The sequence below is a fragment of the Episyrphus balteatus genome, chromosome X (genome assembly GCF_945859705.1).
Source record: "Episyrphus balteatus chromosome X, idEpiBalt1.1, whole genome shotgun sequence".
NCBI lineage: Eukaryota > Metazoa > Arthropoda > Insecta > Diptera > Syrphidae > Episyrphus > Episyrphus balteatus.
In genome coordinates, this window is record NC_079138.1 from 3,346,944 (window position 1) to 3,363,138 (window position 16,195).

Here is a 16,195-nt window from a genome sequence, read left to right on the forward strand (position 1 = left end):
AGCACGAGCAGCGTACCAGGCTTGAGCTGCGTACCAGGCTTCAGAGACAGAGACTGTGTCGCTTTCCTCCTCTCCAATGAGAGTAGGTACCTTTTTAGTACTTATTTTTGCACACCTAAGTACTTGACATTTGTTTTAGTATTTGTTAGGCAAGTTTTTTTTCATTTTCGTTCTATCATTCTAGAAAAAAGGATAAATCCGAATATAATCCTGAGTGGAGTGAAGGAAAATGATATTTTGATGAAAATCTGGTGGTGATTTTCATAAAAACAAAAATTTGTGATTGATAATGACATTTATTAGAACTAAATAAACTTGTGGAATGTAAATCGATAGTTTATTTTTAAGCTATCGATGTACGCGATAGTTTTTTTTACTATCGATGGAATATCGATATTTAAACAACCCTAGTACAAATCATGTGGAATCGACCTGTAATTCCACTGGCTTTCCAGCTGTTCACTGTTCAATTCCAATAAAAAGCAAAAAGACCAAAAGAGAAACAAAACACACAGGAAAACTCATCCCGTCGAACGTCCATTGTTTCGGTCACGTATATGAAAAAATTAAAAGGAAAATTTATTAAGTCACACTTTAATTGATTTGTCCTTGTGTTTTTTGTTTTATATTTTTTTTTGCAGAAAATCTACATGAATTAGAATTTTGCAAAAATCCTCTAAAGAAATCTAGCCCTGATTACTTTGCATTGCAATTTTATTTTTTCATCTTTTTTTTTCTCTGATTAATCGGCCGTATTTTGTGCAAAAGCTTCAAGTGCTAATTGCTTCAAATTCAAATAGTTTACACTAAATTTAATGTAAGTATTGTTAAATTTGCATGGAATTGAAATATATTTGTATTTTATTGATAAATAAAAACATTTTTCATAGCCGGGCAATGCCAAAGAAAATTTGTTATTTTTTTTTTTGTTTTCATTTTGTGTATTGCATTTCTATACTCGTCCTCTTCTCCCATCGCCATCGTCTTCTCTTCATCTTTTCTCAGTTGGTTACTCTTGTTTTTTATTTACTATCCTTTGTTGTTGTTTTTGTGTTTTTCTGTATTTTTGTTTTTATTTTTGTTGTACTTTTGCATCGTCGTCCGTCGTACGGTTCTGTTTTCTGTTCTGTATTATATGACAAATCATGCTGTCTCTTGTCTTCCAAAGGTGAAAATAGATATTACCGATGCTCTTCGTACTCGTCGTAATTTTGTATTTAATGCAAAAAGTGCAATAATTTGCATATTGGTCCTGTTTATATTTTCTTGTTTTGAACTTAAAACATTTCTCGGTTAATAAATAAATGTTAATTGTGATTTTATTCGATTGATCCAACCAATCAAGGGTATGTACCAGATTATAATTGATGTTTAAAAGCTTTTAACATTTGTATAATAGGAAATCATTGTTTTTTTTTTTATTTGTATTAAGTACATTTTGTACATCCGGATACCTACAACATTTTCCACTAAACCTATTATTAATTATTTTGTTGGTGATCTTGTTTGATTTTAACTGCATCATTTGTTTTAGGTTCAAGGTTCATTAGTTTTCACTTTAGATAATGTTTTTTTTTTTTTTTTTCAACACAAGTTGCATTACCATAATGCAAAATTAATTTGTTCCACTGCCCACCTACCTACCAATTCGCAATAAAAAGGTAGAGAGAATCTTCTCGTTGCAATTCAATAGGAAAGAATTTTAATACCAAAAAGGGTTTTCTAGTGGTCGTTCTTGTAGGTTTACAGTGATTTTAATATTTTGTATGTTTTTGATATAGCTTTTCTCAGTAGGATTTTCCAAATACCTACAGTCGATTCTCTCGTTAGTCGAGAACTCCCTCTCAGTAACGTATCCAGAAAAAAAATTTTTTTATCCCAAAAATTTTACACAAACAGCAAGGAGTTGAGTCAGGGTTCCCAGGTTTTCAAAATAAAAATCCCCTTTTTTTAACACCAAAACGTTTTTGTTTCCCCTTTTTCGTAAAAAAATTCACCTTTTTTTCCTGAAGAAAATAAAATGCACGACTGGGTCGCACGAACTTGCTCTTAGAGTTAAAGTTGCTTTAATTTTTAAGACTTTTTATATAGAAATTTGGAAATAAAAATAAAATTCGTTTTCTTAAAAAATAAAATAAAATCTGAAATCAAATTGCCCTCCAAAACAAGTATGCAGTTTTGATTGATATGTTAAGATGCATTTTTAGAAAAAAAATTTTCAAAATCGTTAGAGCCGTTTTTTAAAAAACTAATTTTTTTATAAGTAATTTTTTGAAAAAAAAAATGTTTTAAAATAAAATTGGTATGCCATTCTGTAGAAATCACTAATCAACATCTAAAAACAAAATTTCAAAAAAATTCAAAAAAAAATTTTCAAAATTTTTTTAAAAATCCAAAAATTATTTTTTTGGAAATTTGTTTTTTGGTTTATATTTAAATTCTAAAAATGCTTCCTCACAAAAAGCTTCGTTGAAATCGAATAAGCAGTTTCGGAGATAATCGGATTTAAAAAAAACGGTTCTATGGCAGGTACCGTTAATAATGATTTTCCAAAAACAAAATTTTCATTAGAAGATAGACCATTTTTTAAAACTAACATTTGAATTTTTTAAACAAAATCGTTGGAGCCGTTTTTGAGATATTTCAATTTTACTAAAATCGGTATATGACAAGTACCGTTATTTTTGGTCAAAAAAAAATAATTCCAAAAACCCCTCTGGAGAGTCGCCAAATAACGCTACATCCCAAGTTTGACATTAATCGGTCCATCCGTTTAGGCTGTAGCTCCTTATACAGACAGACAGACTGACAGAAACTTTTTTTTTTGTACGAATGCATAACTTGATATATAGTACCTATATCGCAAGTAAAAATGCAAGTATTTAAAAACTTTTTTAAAAAAATATAAATTTTGTACCTATTTAATTTATTCATAAAAATAAAAACTTTATAATGTAGGTACATATAAATCTTATTTTGAGGAGAAATCCTACCGTAAATCCGGGATTTAGCTACCTAAATAGATTTAAAATAAATCTCGACATTTGTTCTAAATCTACTTAGCTAAATCTCGGATTTACGGTAGGTGGAAACATACAGTATAAGGCTGGCTTCTTCAACCACGATGTGTTGTAACAATTTATTAGTCTTTTTTTGGGCTGCCGCCGCGCAGCAGGCTCAAATCTGTTTGATATACAAAAAAAAAAAAAAATAAAATGTAATATTAAGTATTTTGAGGAGTGAATACAAAATTAAAGCACCTTATTCTTTAATAGAGCTGAGGAATTCAAAAATCCACTCAGTGTGAAATACGATAGGTTATTTCGAAATTGAGTTTTATTTAAATAGATTCCATTGTTCAGAAATTGTGTTTAATGTTTTTGTAAGTTTAGATTTTTCCCCTTTTAGATATTTTTTCCCCTTTGTTATCCCCTTCCCCTATTTGATCTCTTTCATTCAAAAAAAATCGGCAAAAATGATGATTTTCCCCTCAACCTGGGAACCCTGAGTTGAGTCATCCTTAAAACTTTATCTTGTGCTGAATTCCTACCACGCACAGTGCGGTATTTTGGTCTTAAACCTGGCCAAAAATATTTGGGCACATTTTTCACACCAAATAAGTACCAAATGACTAAAAAGTTATTTGAAAGGAAACATTTTTCATTTTCTTGGTACAATAAAACCCACCTACAATAAAGCTTACCTCCATATTAGTCGTTAAAAAAAAATTATTAAAAATCAAACAATGCACGTACAGCCCTGTGATATAACTTTTCTTAAAGGTAGTAGTTTATTCTTTATTTTGCTTTTTGACTCAAGTTTTTTAATTGATTCTATGTAAGATTTTGCAATATTATACACCTTTTTTATCATTATTTAATGACCTGGTGGTTTTTAATCAAATACCAAAGAATTTATTCTAATACATAATATCCAAGTTCCTAATGAATAAATAAAAAAAAAAAAATAGAAACATAATTTTTTCAGTGAAACCCTGTTTTTTTTTTTGCATTCAAATTTTTTATTTGCAATTTTTTTTAATTTTCAACTGAATTTTATATCTCAAGAATATTATGTCAAAATTTTAGATCGATTGGATCCAAGTTATGAGTATTTTAATACTTCGCTTACGAATGTTTTATTCCAGAGTTCAAAACTTTAAATCGCTCTCCCCACAACTAACGTTTTCAAAGCATGATTCTTTGAAATTTTTAACACTATTTCTGTAAATATTTTTAAAGGTATCCGTTGAGAAATTTTCTCAATAAAATTCAAAGGAATGTTTTTGAGGAGTTTTTTTTTCAAGGGGCCTTCAAAATCGTGTTTTCCCAAATAGTTGCAACTGATGGTGTCGCGCATTGGGTTGACGTCGTCAAGATTTGAAGTATGGGCATTAAATAGAACACGATTAGATTTCGAAAAAAAAACTTAAAAGCTTACCTTTCAAAAATACATATACATTGCTTAGTTGGATCGTCAGTTGTAAGATCGGAATAAGTCCATTTTTTCCCAAAATTGACTTTTTGATGCAAATTTCATCCTTAGGCGTAGACACATCTTCCAAGTTGAAAAAAACAAAAAAATTATTTTGGGTGTCGAAGTTACAGGGGTTGAAAAATTTTATAAGTTTGAAGAACAGAATAAATCCAGAATTTCAAGCTATTGATTATGTCTTAACTAAGACCTTCACAAGTTTTGATTTCAGAAAACGTTGAATGGGTTATAAGAGAAGATAATACCGCGAAGTCGCGGAGTTCTATTAAATGAGAGGGTGGAAATTGAAGATAGGGTGCAAAAGCCCCCTTTTTGGTTTTTTCAATATATCTCGTAAACAGAGCATAATTTTGATAAATTGATTTTAAAATTAACAAAAGCGATTTTTTGAGTTTTTTTTTGCATTATTAACGGTATTTTTTTTTTCGGGCTGAGATAGTCCTATGCATTGCTCAAAATAAAAACAGATTAAATTTCCTTCAAAATGAAAGTTTTTTCATTGAAAATTAACCAAATAATGACCATTCGAACATATCTTTATTTTCCCATTTTTTGTTTTACTCAAGTAAAAAATAGACCACAACAAAAATTTTTGTTTTATTATTTATAACACTTTTTTTGTTTTGATTACTCAAACTCTATCAATAGTTAATCGATTGCTATCATTAAATTTTTTGTTTTAAATATATTATATGTTTATTTTATTCAAAATTTGGCTTTTGGGTGAAATTTCAAACCGTAAGTTGTAAAGAACGGAATAAGAACGATTTTAAACCGTTATACCTGTCTACCAGAAACCGATAGAAATAAAAATTTTGTCTCATTCTACTCATATCTACATAATCTTTATTTTATCTGAAGCTCAAACATCTGAAAACAGTAAATTACAGAAGCTAAACAGTTTTTTGTCCCAACACTTTTGCAAAATGGACTTATTCCGTTCTTACAACTTACGATTCAGGTTCTTTTTTACAAAATGGTTGGAAATTTAAAGGAATCTTATGTCAATTCCATGAAAATCTTAAAACATTCATTTGCGTAGTTTAAAATACAACCAAAATATAAATTTCGTATTTTGTTATAAGCTATCAAATCCAATCAACCCAGCATGAAATCGTTTCGTAAACAGGCATAATGTATACGTCAATCAAATGATTACAAAAAAAAATTGTTAACCAAGTTTTTCAAATGAATTCTATATGTAGATTCAAAAATAACTATTGTCATTTACATATATGAAAGAACACAGCAGCGTATAAACATGTAACGTAGTTACATGCATAATATAGCGTGAATGTTTTTGACGCTGACGCACAGCAAGTATTATCCTGTCTTGTGAAAATCAACATATAGTATTTCATAGCTTCTTTTTCGCAAGTAACCAGTAAGTAATCTTATTCCAATCTTGAGAGTCAGCCTGGGCAGACCCATCGTGTTTCTCTATAGTGAAAATAGTGTCTTTTTATTTTTCAAAACAAATCTAGCTTTTCAAAAATGTAAGTTAAACATTCAATAATTTTAATTTTTCTAGTTTATGTGTTGGAAGAATTTCCTTTTTTATTTTTTGTTTGTTTGTACTTAAAATAATAAAAAAAACATTTTTGGTTTTTAAAACTAAGGACGAGATCACTAGTAAGTTAAAAATTTTTTTGTTTTTGTTTTATTGTACTACATTGAATTTATAGTACCTAAGTAGGTCCTTTAAATCTCATTTCACAAAAAAGAAGTTTGAAATTCTCCTGTTTAAGTTGTGGTTGAAGTTTTTAACTCATTCATTTCGACAGAATAACTATGGTTCAACTCGGCTACAAGAGAATACCGTCAGCTAAAAGTGCAAACCTTTTAACTCACACCTGCTAGGGTCTCATAAAAATGATTTCAAATATAGATTAAAAATTTAAAAAGGTTTTCATATCTTATTAATTTAATAGTATGAGATCTAACACTATGCTTTTTTGAATGTATTCAAACACTTTGATTTTTTTTTAACAATTTTGTTATGAGTGATGTTAGCTGTTTTTTTTCTCTCTAAGCCGATGATACTTAACTTAAATAATACTAATAATAAACATTTAGCGGAACCTCAGTAATACTACCGATTTAACAAGTTAAAACTTGGTAAACTACGATTCAAATATTTCTACAACTCGACCTAAATCTATTTCTGTTGTGTACTCTTTTAAATTCTTTTTTTTAATTGGAAATGAATAATATCTTGAAATATTAATATAATTTAACACGTTAAAAACCTATATCAAAGAAGAAACTTATCTAAAAAAAAAACAGTACTTTTGAACATGTTTTATACATCGTTGAAAAGTTTGAATTTTTCTTTCTAAAATCTATAGAAAATTGACAAAGTCAGAATTTTTGCAATTACTTAAGATCCAAAAACCCGTTTTTTTCTCTTTAATCAAAAAACCAATTAGCTAAAATCACTTGTGATAATTATTAGTTACATTGCACTTTTGTTTTGCATGCTATATATTTCATAAAGCAACAACAAAATAGTGCAATATGACGATCAACTATGATATAAAATTAAACGATTCCACCCCAATCGGGGCGGGGGGTGTAATTTTTTTAGTGTTATTGATTTTGAATTACACGCGTGGTTGTTTTACTGATGTCATCTGGTGCATTTGTTAAATTGTTATAATTATATTTAATTGTTTCTCGTAGATGCATTTTTGATTACATTTATTTGCGCAGATATACCTGTACTGACTATTCATTCATAATATTTTACTGACAATATTTATTGGGCGGAATATAGTATAATTATAGGAAAAAGATTAAAGCGTTTGGCTAAGTATTTATTTCAAAGTAGATATTTGTAATTTATGTCGCAATATTCGTTTTAATTTTTAAACATGAGAAATCATAGCTGATAATATATCGATTTCAAGTTCAAAGTGGTAACTGTCAACCTTTTAAAGTTTTAGAATGGAACAGATTAATGCAGTTAAGTCCTACGACTGAACAAGAACATACTTTTTAATAAATCATACAAGCGGCTAGAGAAAAGAACAGCTTTCTGTTTCGGAAATCACCTTTTGCGGTCTTAATCAGTTTTAGTCAGTAAGTAACAAGAAAGTTTAAGAATTTGAAAATGGTAGACTACTCAGAGGTTCTAAGATCTGGACCGAATGAATAGCTTGTCGCTCATTTACTAAAATGACACTGTCAAAAAACTCGCTTTCCAAAATCGCCAAAGAATTAGTGAATAAAAAGTAACGTGTCGGGCTGTAAATTACATGTACAATAATGCCTATACAAAATCATTTTTTAATTCGATAAAAAATTCAGTCTTCATTATAAACTTTATAGTTTTCATCTTTTAAAGATTAGTCCAAAGGAAACTAGAGTCTTATATAGAGGTTGTCCGGTAAAAAATTATACATAAAATTATGACGATTCAAAAAATCAATACAAAAATATTCTGTGCACCACAACCACGAATCAATTTCGTTTTTTTTTTAAATAATTTTCTACAACTGTTGACTCAATTCTTAATGCTGTTAAACGTATTCATACTGTAGCACCTTTTGTTTAAAGAAATTTGATTTATTTTTCGATGCAAAATGTTAAAAAAAAAATGTTTGAACAATTTTTAATACTTGTGGTACAAAAAGGGAATTTGAAAATTGTTATAGTTTTCATCGTATCTAAAGTAATTGGGATGTTATTGATACCAATATGCAAAAAACCGTATTAATTTAATAAATTAAATTTACTGTATTATCTCAAGTTTTTCAAAATTACTGCCAAAAATGAATGATTCAATGGTTTTTTTTTTCTTGAGACCTATCACAGATTGTAGGACTTGTTACATTGATTACGAAACGGAAATTAACCTGCTTGGTTTTAGTTTTTCCAATTATTAAATCTCAAGAATTCAAAAATATTGTTTACTCCATTAGAATAAAGAACTTCTTATTTTTTTTTATTCTTGGTTATTTCCATTCTTTTTTTTTTAACTTTTACATCGATTTCATGTGTTTAAAAAACCTTATGATAAATACTTACTGAGGCTATGAGAACAATAGTGGCGTAACTCATTTTTTTTTTTTTTCAAAAATGAGTTTTTCATAAAAATGGGTCTCTTAATATATCTATTTTAATAAAAAAAATAGATTTATGCAGCTTGCTTCACTCAAAACTAGATGACAATAAAAAAAGTGTTGTTTTAAAAAACCCGGTTTCATAAATCTTTCGTAGCTCAAAACTGAATTTTATGGCTTTGATGTCATAGCCTCAATTATAAGAATTTGTTAATCATCATTAGTATGATTCCTTAACACTAAAATTTTGAAAACATATTTTTATGTTCAATTTGCAGCACGGCGATCTATCATATATATAAAAAGAAGAAGGTGTCCAGAAAACCAGCACCCTGCCCGGTAACAATATTACAGCTAACGGCGTCGGCGACCGCGGCGAGGGGGACGGTGACGACGACGTCGATACCCTCTACGAACATATTAGCCTACAGCAAGGTATTGATCTTCGTGACGATATTGTTCAAGAAGAAATCAATACTATAGTTGAATTAGTATTACAATTAGCAGCCCGTCCCCTAACCGCAGCAACAGCAACTCAAACAACAAACACAACAACAACAACACCAGCAGCAGCAATAGCAGCACCACCACAAATACCAACAACAGTAGCACCAGCTACCACACCATCATTTATATCATCAACAACAACATCAATACAAACACAAACACAAACAGAAACCGAAACACAAACAGTTACACAATCTGATACACAAACTGAAACCCAAACACAGACAGAAACAGAAACTCAAACACAAACAGAAGAAGAAACTGGAACAGGAACAGAAACAGGAACAACTATGGAAACTGATAATGCAGCTAATTTTGCAATGATAACTTCGCCTCCGGCTGATGCTATTGATAAAACAATATGTGTTTCAACAACAATAATCTCAGATAGACAACTCGCATACATGGTTGGTGAACATCAGGAAGAAGAAGCTATGGACACTCAAGAGGCTGATAATAGCTTAATAATACCGCCTCCCATTGAACCACCAACTCCTCCCGAAACACCGCCTGATAGTCCAGAACCAGCTGGATTAAATCAGCAACCGCAGCAGGAGGAACAGCAGCAGCAGCTCATTAAGTCAGATCTAACCAAACCAGTGCAAATCTTAGAAAAACCGCAACCTCATCTAGAAGAGGAAGCGGAAACACGCCAAGTGGCTGATATTGATGATGATGCAAATATGAAACCAGCATCACCAATTGTAGTAGATTCATTGACGACACCAAATGAAATATTAGCCAGTATGGATACAACCACAAGCCCCCTACAAGCCGATGAGGACGATGCCGCTATTGCTGCTACGGCAATCGAACAAAAAATTCAACAAGAAAAACAACAACAACAAGAACAGCAACAAAAACAACAACAACAACAACAAGTAGTTGATGTTGCAAAAGTAAGTTCAACAACAGGACCAAAATTAGAAGATGAAGTTCGTTCCGAGGCGACTTTTTCTTACATTGTGCGAAATATTTCAAAACTAAAAGAAACCGAACTATCACCACCAACATATGTACGCAATTTGCCATGGCGAATTATGGTTATGGTGCGAAATCCTCGCAATCAACCAGAAGCCAAGTCACTAGGATTCTTTTTGCAGTGCAATGGCGAAAGTGATTCAACTACATGGTCATGTAATGCTTCGGCTGAATTGCGTTTAAAGTCATTCAAAGCTGGTCAAGAGGCTTTTGTGCAGAAAATCAAACATCTCTTTTATAGCAAGGAGAACGATTGGGGATTCTCGATTTTCATAGCCTGGAATGATATATTCAATCCGGATAAGGGTTACGTTCAGAACGATTGTATTGTGTTGGAAGTTCATGTTATGGCTGAAGCACCACACGGAGTATTTTGGGATTCAAAGAAGCACACAGGTTATGTTGGACTAAAAAATCAAGGAGCTACTTGCTATATGAATTCATTATTGCAAACGCTCTACTTTACTTGTCAGCTTAGAAAGTCTGTTTATAAAATGCCCACCGAGGCCGATGATAGTTCGAAGAGTGTTGGCTTGGCATTGCAAAGAGTATTCCATGATTTGCAATTTGCCGACAAACCAGTTGGTACTAAGAAATTGACCAAAAGCTTTGGATGGGAGACATTGGATTCCTTTATGCAGCATGATGTGCAAGAATTTTTGCGTGTTTTACTTGACAAACTTGAATCTAAAATGAAGGGCACATGCGTTGAGGGTACTGTTCCTCATTTATTTGAAGGCAAAATGTCATCGTACATTAAATGCAAAAATGTGGATTGCAATAGTACTCGCTGTGAGACTTTCTATGATATTCAACTCAATATTAAGAACAAAAAGAACATATATGAATCGTTCCATGACTATATCGATCCAGAGACTTTGGAGGGCGATAATAAATATGACGCGGGTATACATGGCTTGCAGGAAGCAGAAAAAGGTGTTATATTTACTTCTTTCCCGCCGGTTTTGCATTTGCATTTGATGCGATTCCAATATGATCCGTTTACTGATAATTCAGTTAAATTCAATGATCGTTTTGAGTTCTATGATGAAATCAATTTGGATAGCTATTTAGCTGAGAAAGAATTAACCCCGGCTACCTATAAATTACATGCAGTATTGGTACATTCGGGTGACAATCATGGTGGCCATTATGTCGTCTATATTAATACCAATGCTGAGGGTAAATGGTGTAAATTTGACGATGATGTCGTCTCGAGTTGCACAAAGACGGAGGCCATCGAACAAAATTATGGCGGAGCCGATGATGAAATTGCCAATGCAAAAAATTGCAGCAATGCCTACATGTTAGTGTACATTCGTGTTTCTGAATTACCACGTGTTTTACAGGAGCTTACAGAGAATGATATTCCATCAGATTTGGTAGAACGTTTAAATGAGGAAAAGCGTATGGAGCAAGTTCGCCGCAAAGATCGTGCTGAAGCTGGATTGTATTTAGCTATTCATGTTATTCTCGAAGAGTACTTCGAAGGTAATCAAGGAACTGAAATATTTGATTTGGAAAAAGTTACAGTGAGGGCTTTTAAACTCAAAAAAACTCAAACCGTTGCCGATTTAATCCAAACCTTTGTGCTGGCATTCCGTGTGCATGAGAAGCGTATTCGAATTTGGCCATTGGCTCAGCGTTCCCAGGCTCAGAGATTTACCTACTTTAATATTGCAGAAGAATACAATCGGACATTGAGTAGTGTTATTGAATTACAAGGACCCTGGGTGGTGTTTCTTGAGCTGGCCAGTCCACTCCATATCGGTCCATTACCTATATTCGAAAAAAAACGTGACATCTTGCTCTTTTTTAAATACTACGATCCGGCAAATAAACGTTTGCATTATTTAAATTGCGGACAATATGCTTTGTCATTCAGAATTAGTGATCTCGTTCCACAAGTTAATTTACTTCTCGGCTTCGATCCCTCCACCGAATTGACTGTGTATGAGGAATGTGGTAACAATCCAATGCAACGTTTGACCAATCAATCTGAAACTCTTGGTAGGACGCTCAATCTATCAAATCATGATAGTTTACATGGAAACATTTTGATATTCGAAAAAAAACATGTCGATGAGAAATTGGAGCTACCCACAGTTGAAGATTATTTTCGAGATTTATTATCACGCATTGAATTGACCTTTTGCGACAAATCAAATCCCAATGATCCAGGGTAAGTTATTATTTTTTTCTTGCTTTTCTTAAATTTGTGTTTAACTTAATGAGTTCCTTTATTTTTTTAAAGATTTCTTTTGGAACTCTCAAATCGCAACACGTATGATCAGATGGCTCATGCTGTGGCAATCCGTATAAATACCGATCCTAATAGAATCCAATTCTTTAAATGCATTCCGTAGGTTTTCAATGTTTATGTTTGAATTGGTTGAATCAAAAATAACAATTTGATTTTATATATAATTTATAAAGAAACTACAAAGACACTCCAGGAAATGCATTACGTTGTTTATATGATTGCACTATCAAAGATCTATTATGCTTTACCAAGCCTAGAACACCAAAGAAACTCTTTTATCAAAGACTGTCAATGAATATTCACGAATTGGAAAATAAGAGACAATTTAAATGTCAATGGGTAAATTTTCAATTTTTTTCTTAACTAAATTAGGATTTTGAATTTTTTCTACCAAGATTATAGGATTGAACGATTCAACGAATTTAAGTGTTATGATTTTTTTTCTTAATTATCTTTTTTTTTTTCATATAAAAACTAATTATTGTACATATTTAGCTCTCATCGAATCTAAAAGAAGAACGTGAATTAATTTTATATCCAAACAAAAGTGGGACTATTAAAAACCTGCTCGAAGAAGCAGCTAAACAGATACAATTTTCTGATGAAAGTACCAGAAAATTGCGCCTGGTTGAAGTGGCTAATCATAAGCTTTTACCACGTCCACGTGAAGACACAACACTTGAATGTAAGAACGGAAAGACATTTAAGAGCAAAAAAAAAAAAATATCAGAAGTTTTCTTGTTGTTGTTTGTTTCTGATATTCTACAGCCTTACAACCACCAGACACAATGGCCAATCAATCACATCATAAAATCTATCGTATCGAAGAGGTACCACGTGATGAGCTTCTATTAATGGATACAGAAATGTTAATTCCAGTAGCGCATTTTAGCAAGGATATTTATAGTTCATTTGGTATACCGTTTTTCATTAAAGCCCGCCATGGAGAACCATTTAGTGCGTTGAAAGAGCGCATTCAAATAAAGTTGAATATTCCCGAAAAGGAATGGGAAAAGGTATATAAGAAAATGCTTAATGTTAAAATATTTCATTCTTTTAATAACTATTTTTGTTTTTATTGTTCTTAAGTTCAAATTTGCAACTGTTGCATTGGGACGAATAGAATATATTGCTGATGACAATCTAGCTATAAACTTGGATATTTTTAAGCACACTACTCAAGGTGAGATTTTTTTATTTGCTATAAAAATTGAAAATCATTCCTTTTACTTTATTGAATGCGTGGATTTTATACCATTTATTTGGAAATAAGTTATAAGGATACTATGGGAAAATTTTGATATGATGATTATTTTTATTTCTTTGAACTGATGCATTATTACACGGTCTATTGAATTATGACTCGGTTTGATATTTATTAATTTTATTTATTATTAAAAACTTCAATCTAGCAGCAGAAAAATGCATAGATATGTATTTGTATGATTTTAAAACCTTTTTCAAAATCAAACAATATATTTTTTTCTTAAAAAAATAACAGTGAAACTTAGTTTATCACACCACAAAAATATTGGCCAAAAACTCCAAAATCGAGTTTGAGAACTGTAGTTTCAGTTTTAGCTTGTTTCAGTATTTTGTTGAATTGCTCTTCTTTATTATACCGCTCTTAGTCCTGTTCATACAAATTCAACCAAGTTTTGCGAGTCAAAGTATTTTTTTATCCCATTTTCCTAAGTGTATAGGAAAATTCCATGATGACTCATATAACATTCAGAGAAGTTTCCGATAGAAAAAAAAGAAGAGAAATTTTAGAGTGATCTACGTACTGCGCTTAAGAGGTTATTTGTGTATCAAAACAAACTAAGACCAATACCAAATCATATCAAGGCTTTCCTGCCTGTATTAGCTTTTGTTCAAACTTTTATTAGAGACGATGTTAGTTTATATGTGGTCTTGAGAAATCTTCTATCATAGCTTTTGAACCAGCAATAAATTTCCATTAGAAATAAAGTCTGCAAAAAGTCTTAAAAGACAGGAAATGATGTATGTCTTTTTAAATTTTGTTTTTATCCAAACAGGTGGCTCACCATTACCATTCTTTGGACTAGAGCATGTCAACAAATCTCAAAAACGTACCCGATACAACTATCTTGAGAAAGCTATAAAGATCTATAATTAGCTTCATATAATTTCAATTCGACGTTCTATTTGTTGTACATTTGTTCTTAAAAAGAGACAAATAAATTACGAGGGAACAAAGAAAAACAAATCAAGGATTGAAATTTTAAATTTAAAAAAAAAAAAATTTAAAAGTGCAGTAAAAAAAGTCCAAATAAAATAAAAAATTTACAAAACTATAAACTGTATAGTTTTTAAGTCAAAGAATAAATAAATCTAAAACTAAAATTAAATAAGAAAATAAAAAAAAAAAATAACCCTAAAGCTGGTTTCTTATAAAGAAAACAATATTCCTTGCCATATGAGAATATTAGTAATGTTATTGCTTTTATGTTTTTTTTTTTTTGTTTCACTTGGTTTTTGATTGAATCCATAAAATATTTATTATAATATAAAACAAAGATTTTAATTTAATTTTTTTTTATCTCTCTTCTATTTGAACAAAAAAGATAAGAATGTTAATTTTAAGACTGAAAGAATGAATTATATTTGTTTATAAATACTATACGTTTTATATAAGAAAAAATTTATTACTCTGTAAAACTTAAAGAAAATATTAATCCTTGTTCTCAGAAGAACTCAATTTTGTATTTTGGTTTTTATTTTTCAATCAAAAATAAATCAAATAATCCTGGTGCCTTATTACGTGAAACGAAAATAATTGAACGGTATTGTTATAACAATAAATTTCTATAACATCATGTTTATAGATAAGCATATGGAACTGCTTGCTATTGTTAAAACAATATCGCCTGATTATTCTTCTTAAGGCTTCTGGACTTTATCAGGCTAAGACAAAATCAAAGAAAAGATATTTAATTTTATAAGAGAACAATTTTTTTAAAAACAAAAAAATTTCTGTATTCGGAATGAATTAAAACAAACTTGGATTTATAACTGTGAATGTACTTAAGTTATTGTTTTGGGTCAATGTACCAACAACACATCACATACTCATTTGTTGTTATCATATTTTTATTTCATTTCTTCACACACAACTGAATTAATAAAACATAAGAAGAAAAAACAAAAACAAACAATAAAATTGAAAAAAAAATATGTACTTGAATGTATTTATGTGTATCGATGTTTATATGTGTTAAAAAAAAGAAGAAATAAAAAAACAACTGACAATTATAATCCACGGTAAGCATTTTAACTTTTCAAACAAAAAATCCTTATACAAGACCTTTCACAAAAGTTCATTTGATATCAGTGATTTTCTATTAAATTTGGCATTTTGGACTTAAAAAAAATTTGAGATTTGAAGCTCATTCTCTAAAAAAATTAAAATTACACTGAAGAAATGCATGCTAAGTTAAATATCACAATTAAAAATAAAAAATGAAAAGAAATTATATACTTGGTATTTATCTTAAAAGAAAAGAATAAAAATATTGAATTTTAATTAAAAAAAAAAAATCAAAGTATGCCCAATTAACTTATTAACTATAATTTTCCCTGTTAATTTAGAAATAAATTTAAAATCAAAATAAATAACTATATGTGACAGAGAGAAATTTAAATTCTTCGGGTCTTATGGTAGTCCTTTAAAATCTAAACTCATTCTCCCCGATTTGTTATTCTTAAAAAAAGTCATCTATCTAGCAATTTCTATCTTCCACGAAGTTATTTTATGTGTTTTAAGTTCCTGATTATTTTACAATTTTGAAGCTATTTGCCTAACCGAACCACAAAGTATAGTTTCTCGAAAGTGACGATCTAAATTTGTCTCATTGCGGACTTA

General features: G+C 30.4%; 2 protein-coding genes across 2 annotated transcripts in view; one reads left to right on the top strand and one right to left on the bottom strand.

Annotated features, from left to right (window-relative positions):
- Positions 1-16,195, bottom strand: part of LOC129920542 (vacuolar protein sorting-associated protein 29) — a 501,662-nt gene that overhangs the window by 224,155 nt on the left and 261,312 nt on the right. The window lies entirely within an intron of this gene.
- On the top strand, positions 1,032-15,575 carry LOC129920529 (ubiquitin carboxyl-terminal hydrolase 7-like). The gene is made up of 8 exons (XM_056001832.1): positions 1,032-1,346; positions 8,837-12,228; positions 12,301-12,408; positions 12,483-12,648; positions 12,805-12,994; positions 13,078-13,325; positions 13,399-13,492; positions 14,349-15,575. The coding sequence occupies exons 2-8, from the start codon at positions 9,356-9,358 to the stop codon at positions 14,447-14,449; spliced, it is 3,780 nt and encodes a 1,259-aa protein (XP_055857807.1). The 5' UTR covers positions 1,032-1,346; positions 8,837-9,355; the 3' UTR covers positions 14,450-15,575.

What these genes read in the sequence shown, in the direction of transcription:
- LOC129920529 (XM_056001832.1), top strand. Translation starts at nt 9,356, where the DNA reads ATGGAAACTGATAATGCAGCTAATTTTGCAATGATAACTTCGCCTCCG. An exon ending in GACAATTTAAATGTCAATGG is followed by an intron (nt 12,649 to 12,804) that starts GTAAATTTTCAA and finishes GTACATATTTAG; the next exon opens with CTCTCATCGAATCTAAAAGA. An exon ending in TGAAGACACAACACTTGAAT is followed by an intron (nt 12,995 to 13,077) that starts GTAAGAACGGAA and finishes GATATTCTACAG; the next exon opens with CCTTACAACCACCAGACACA.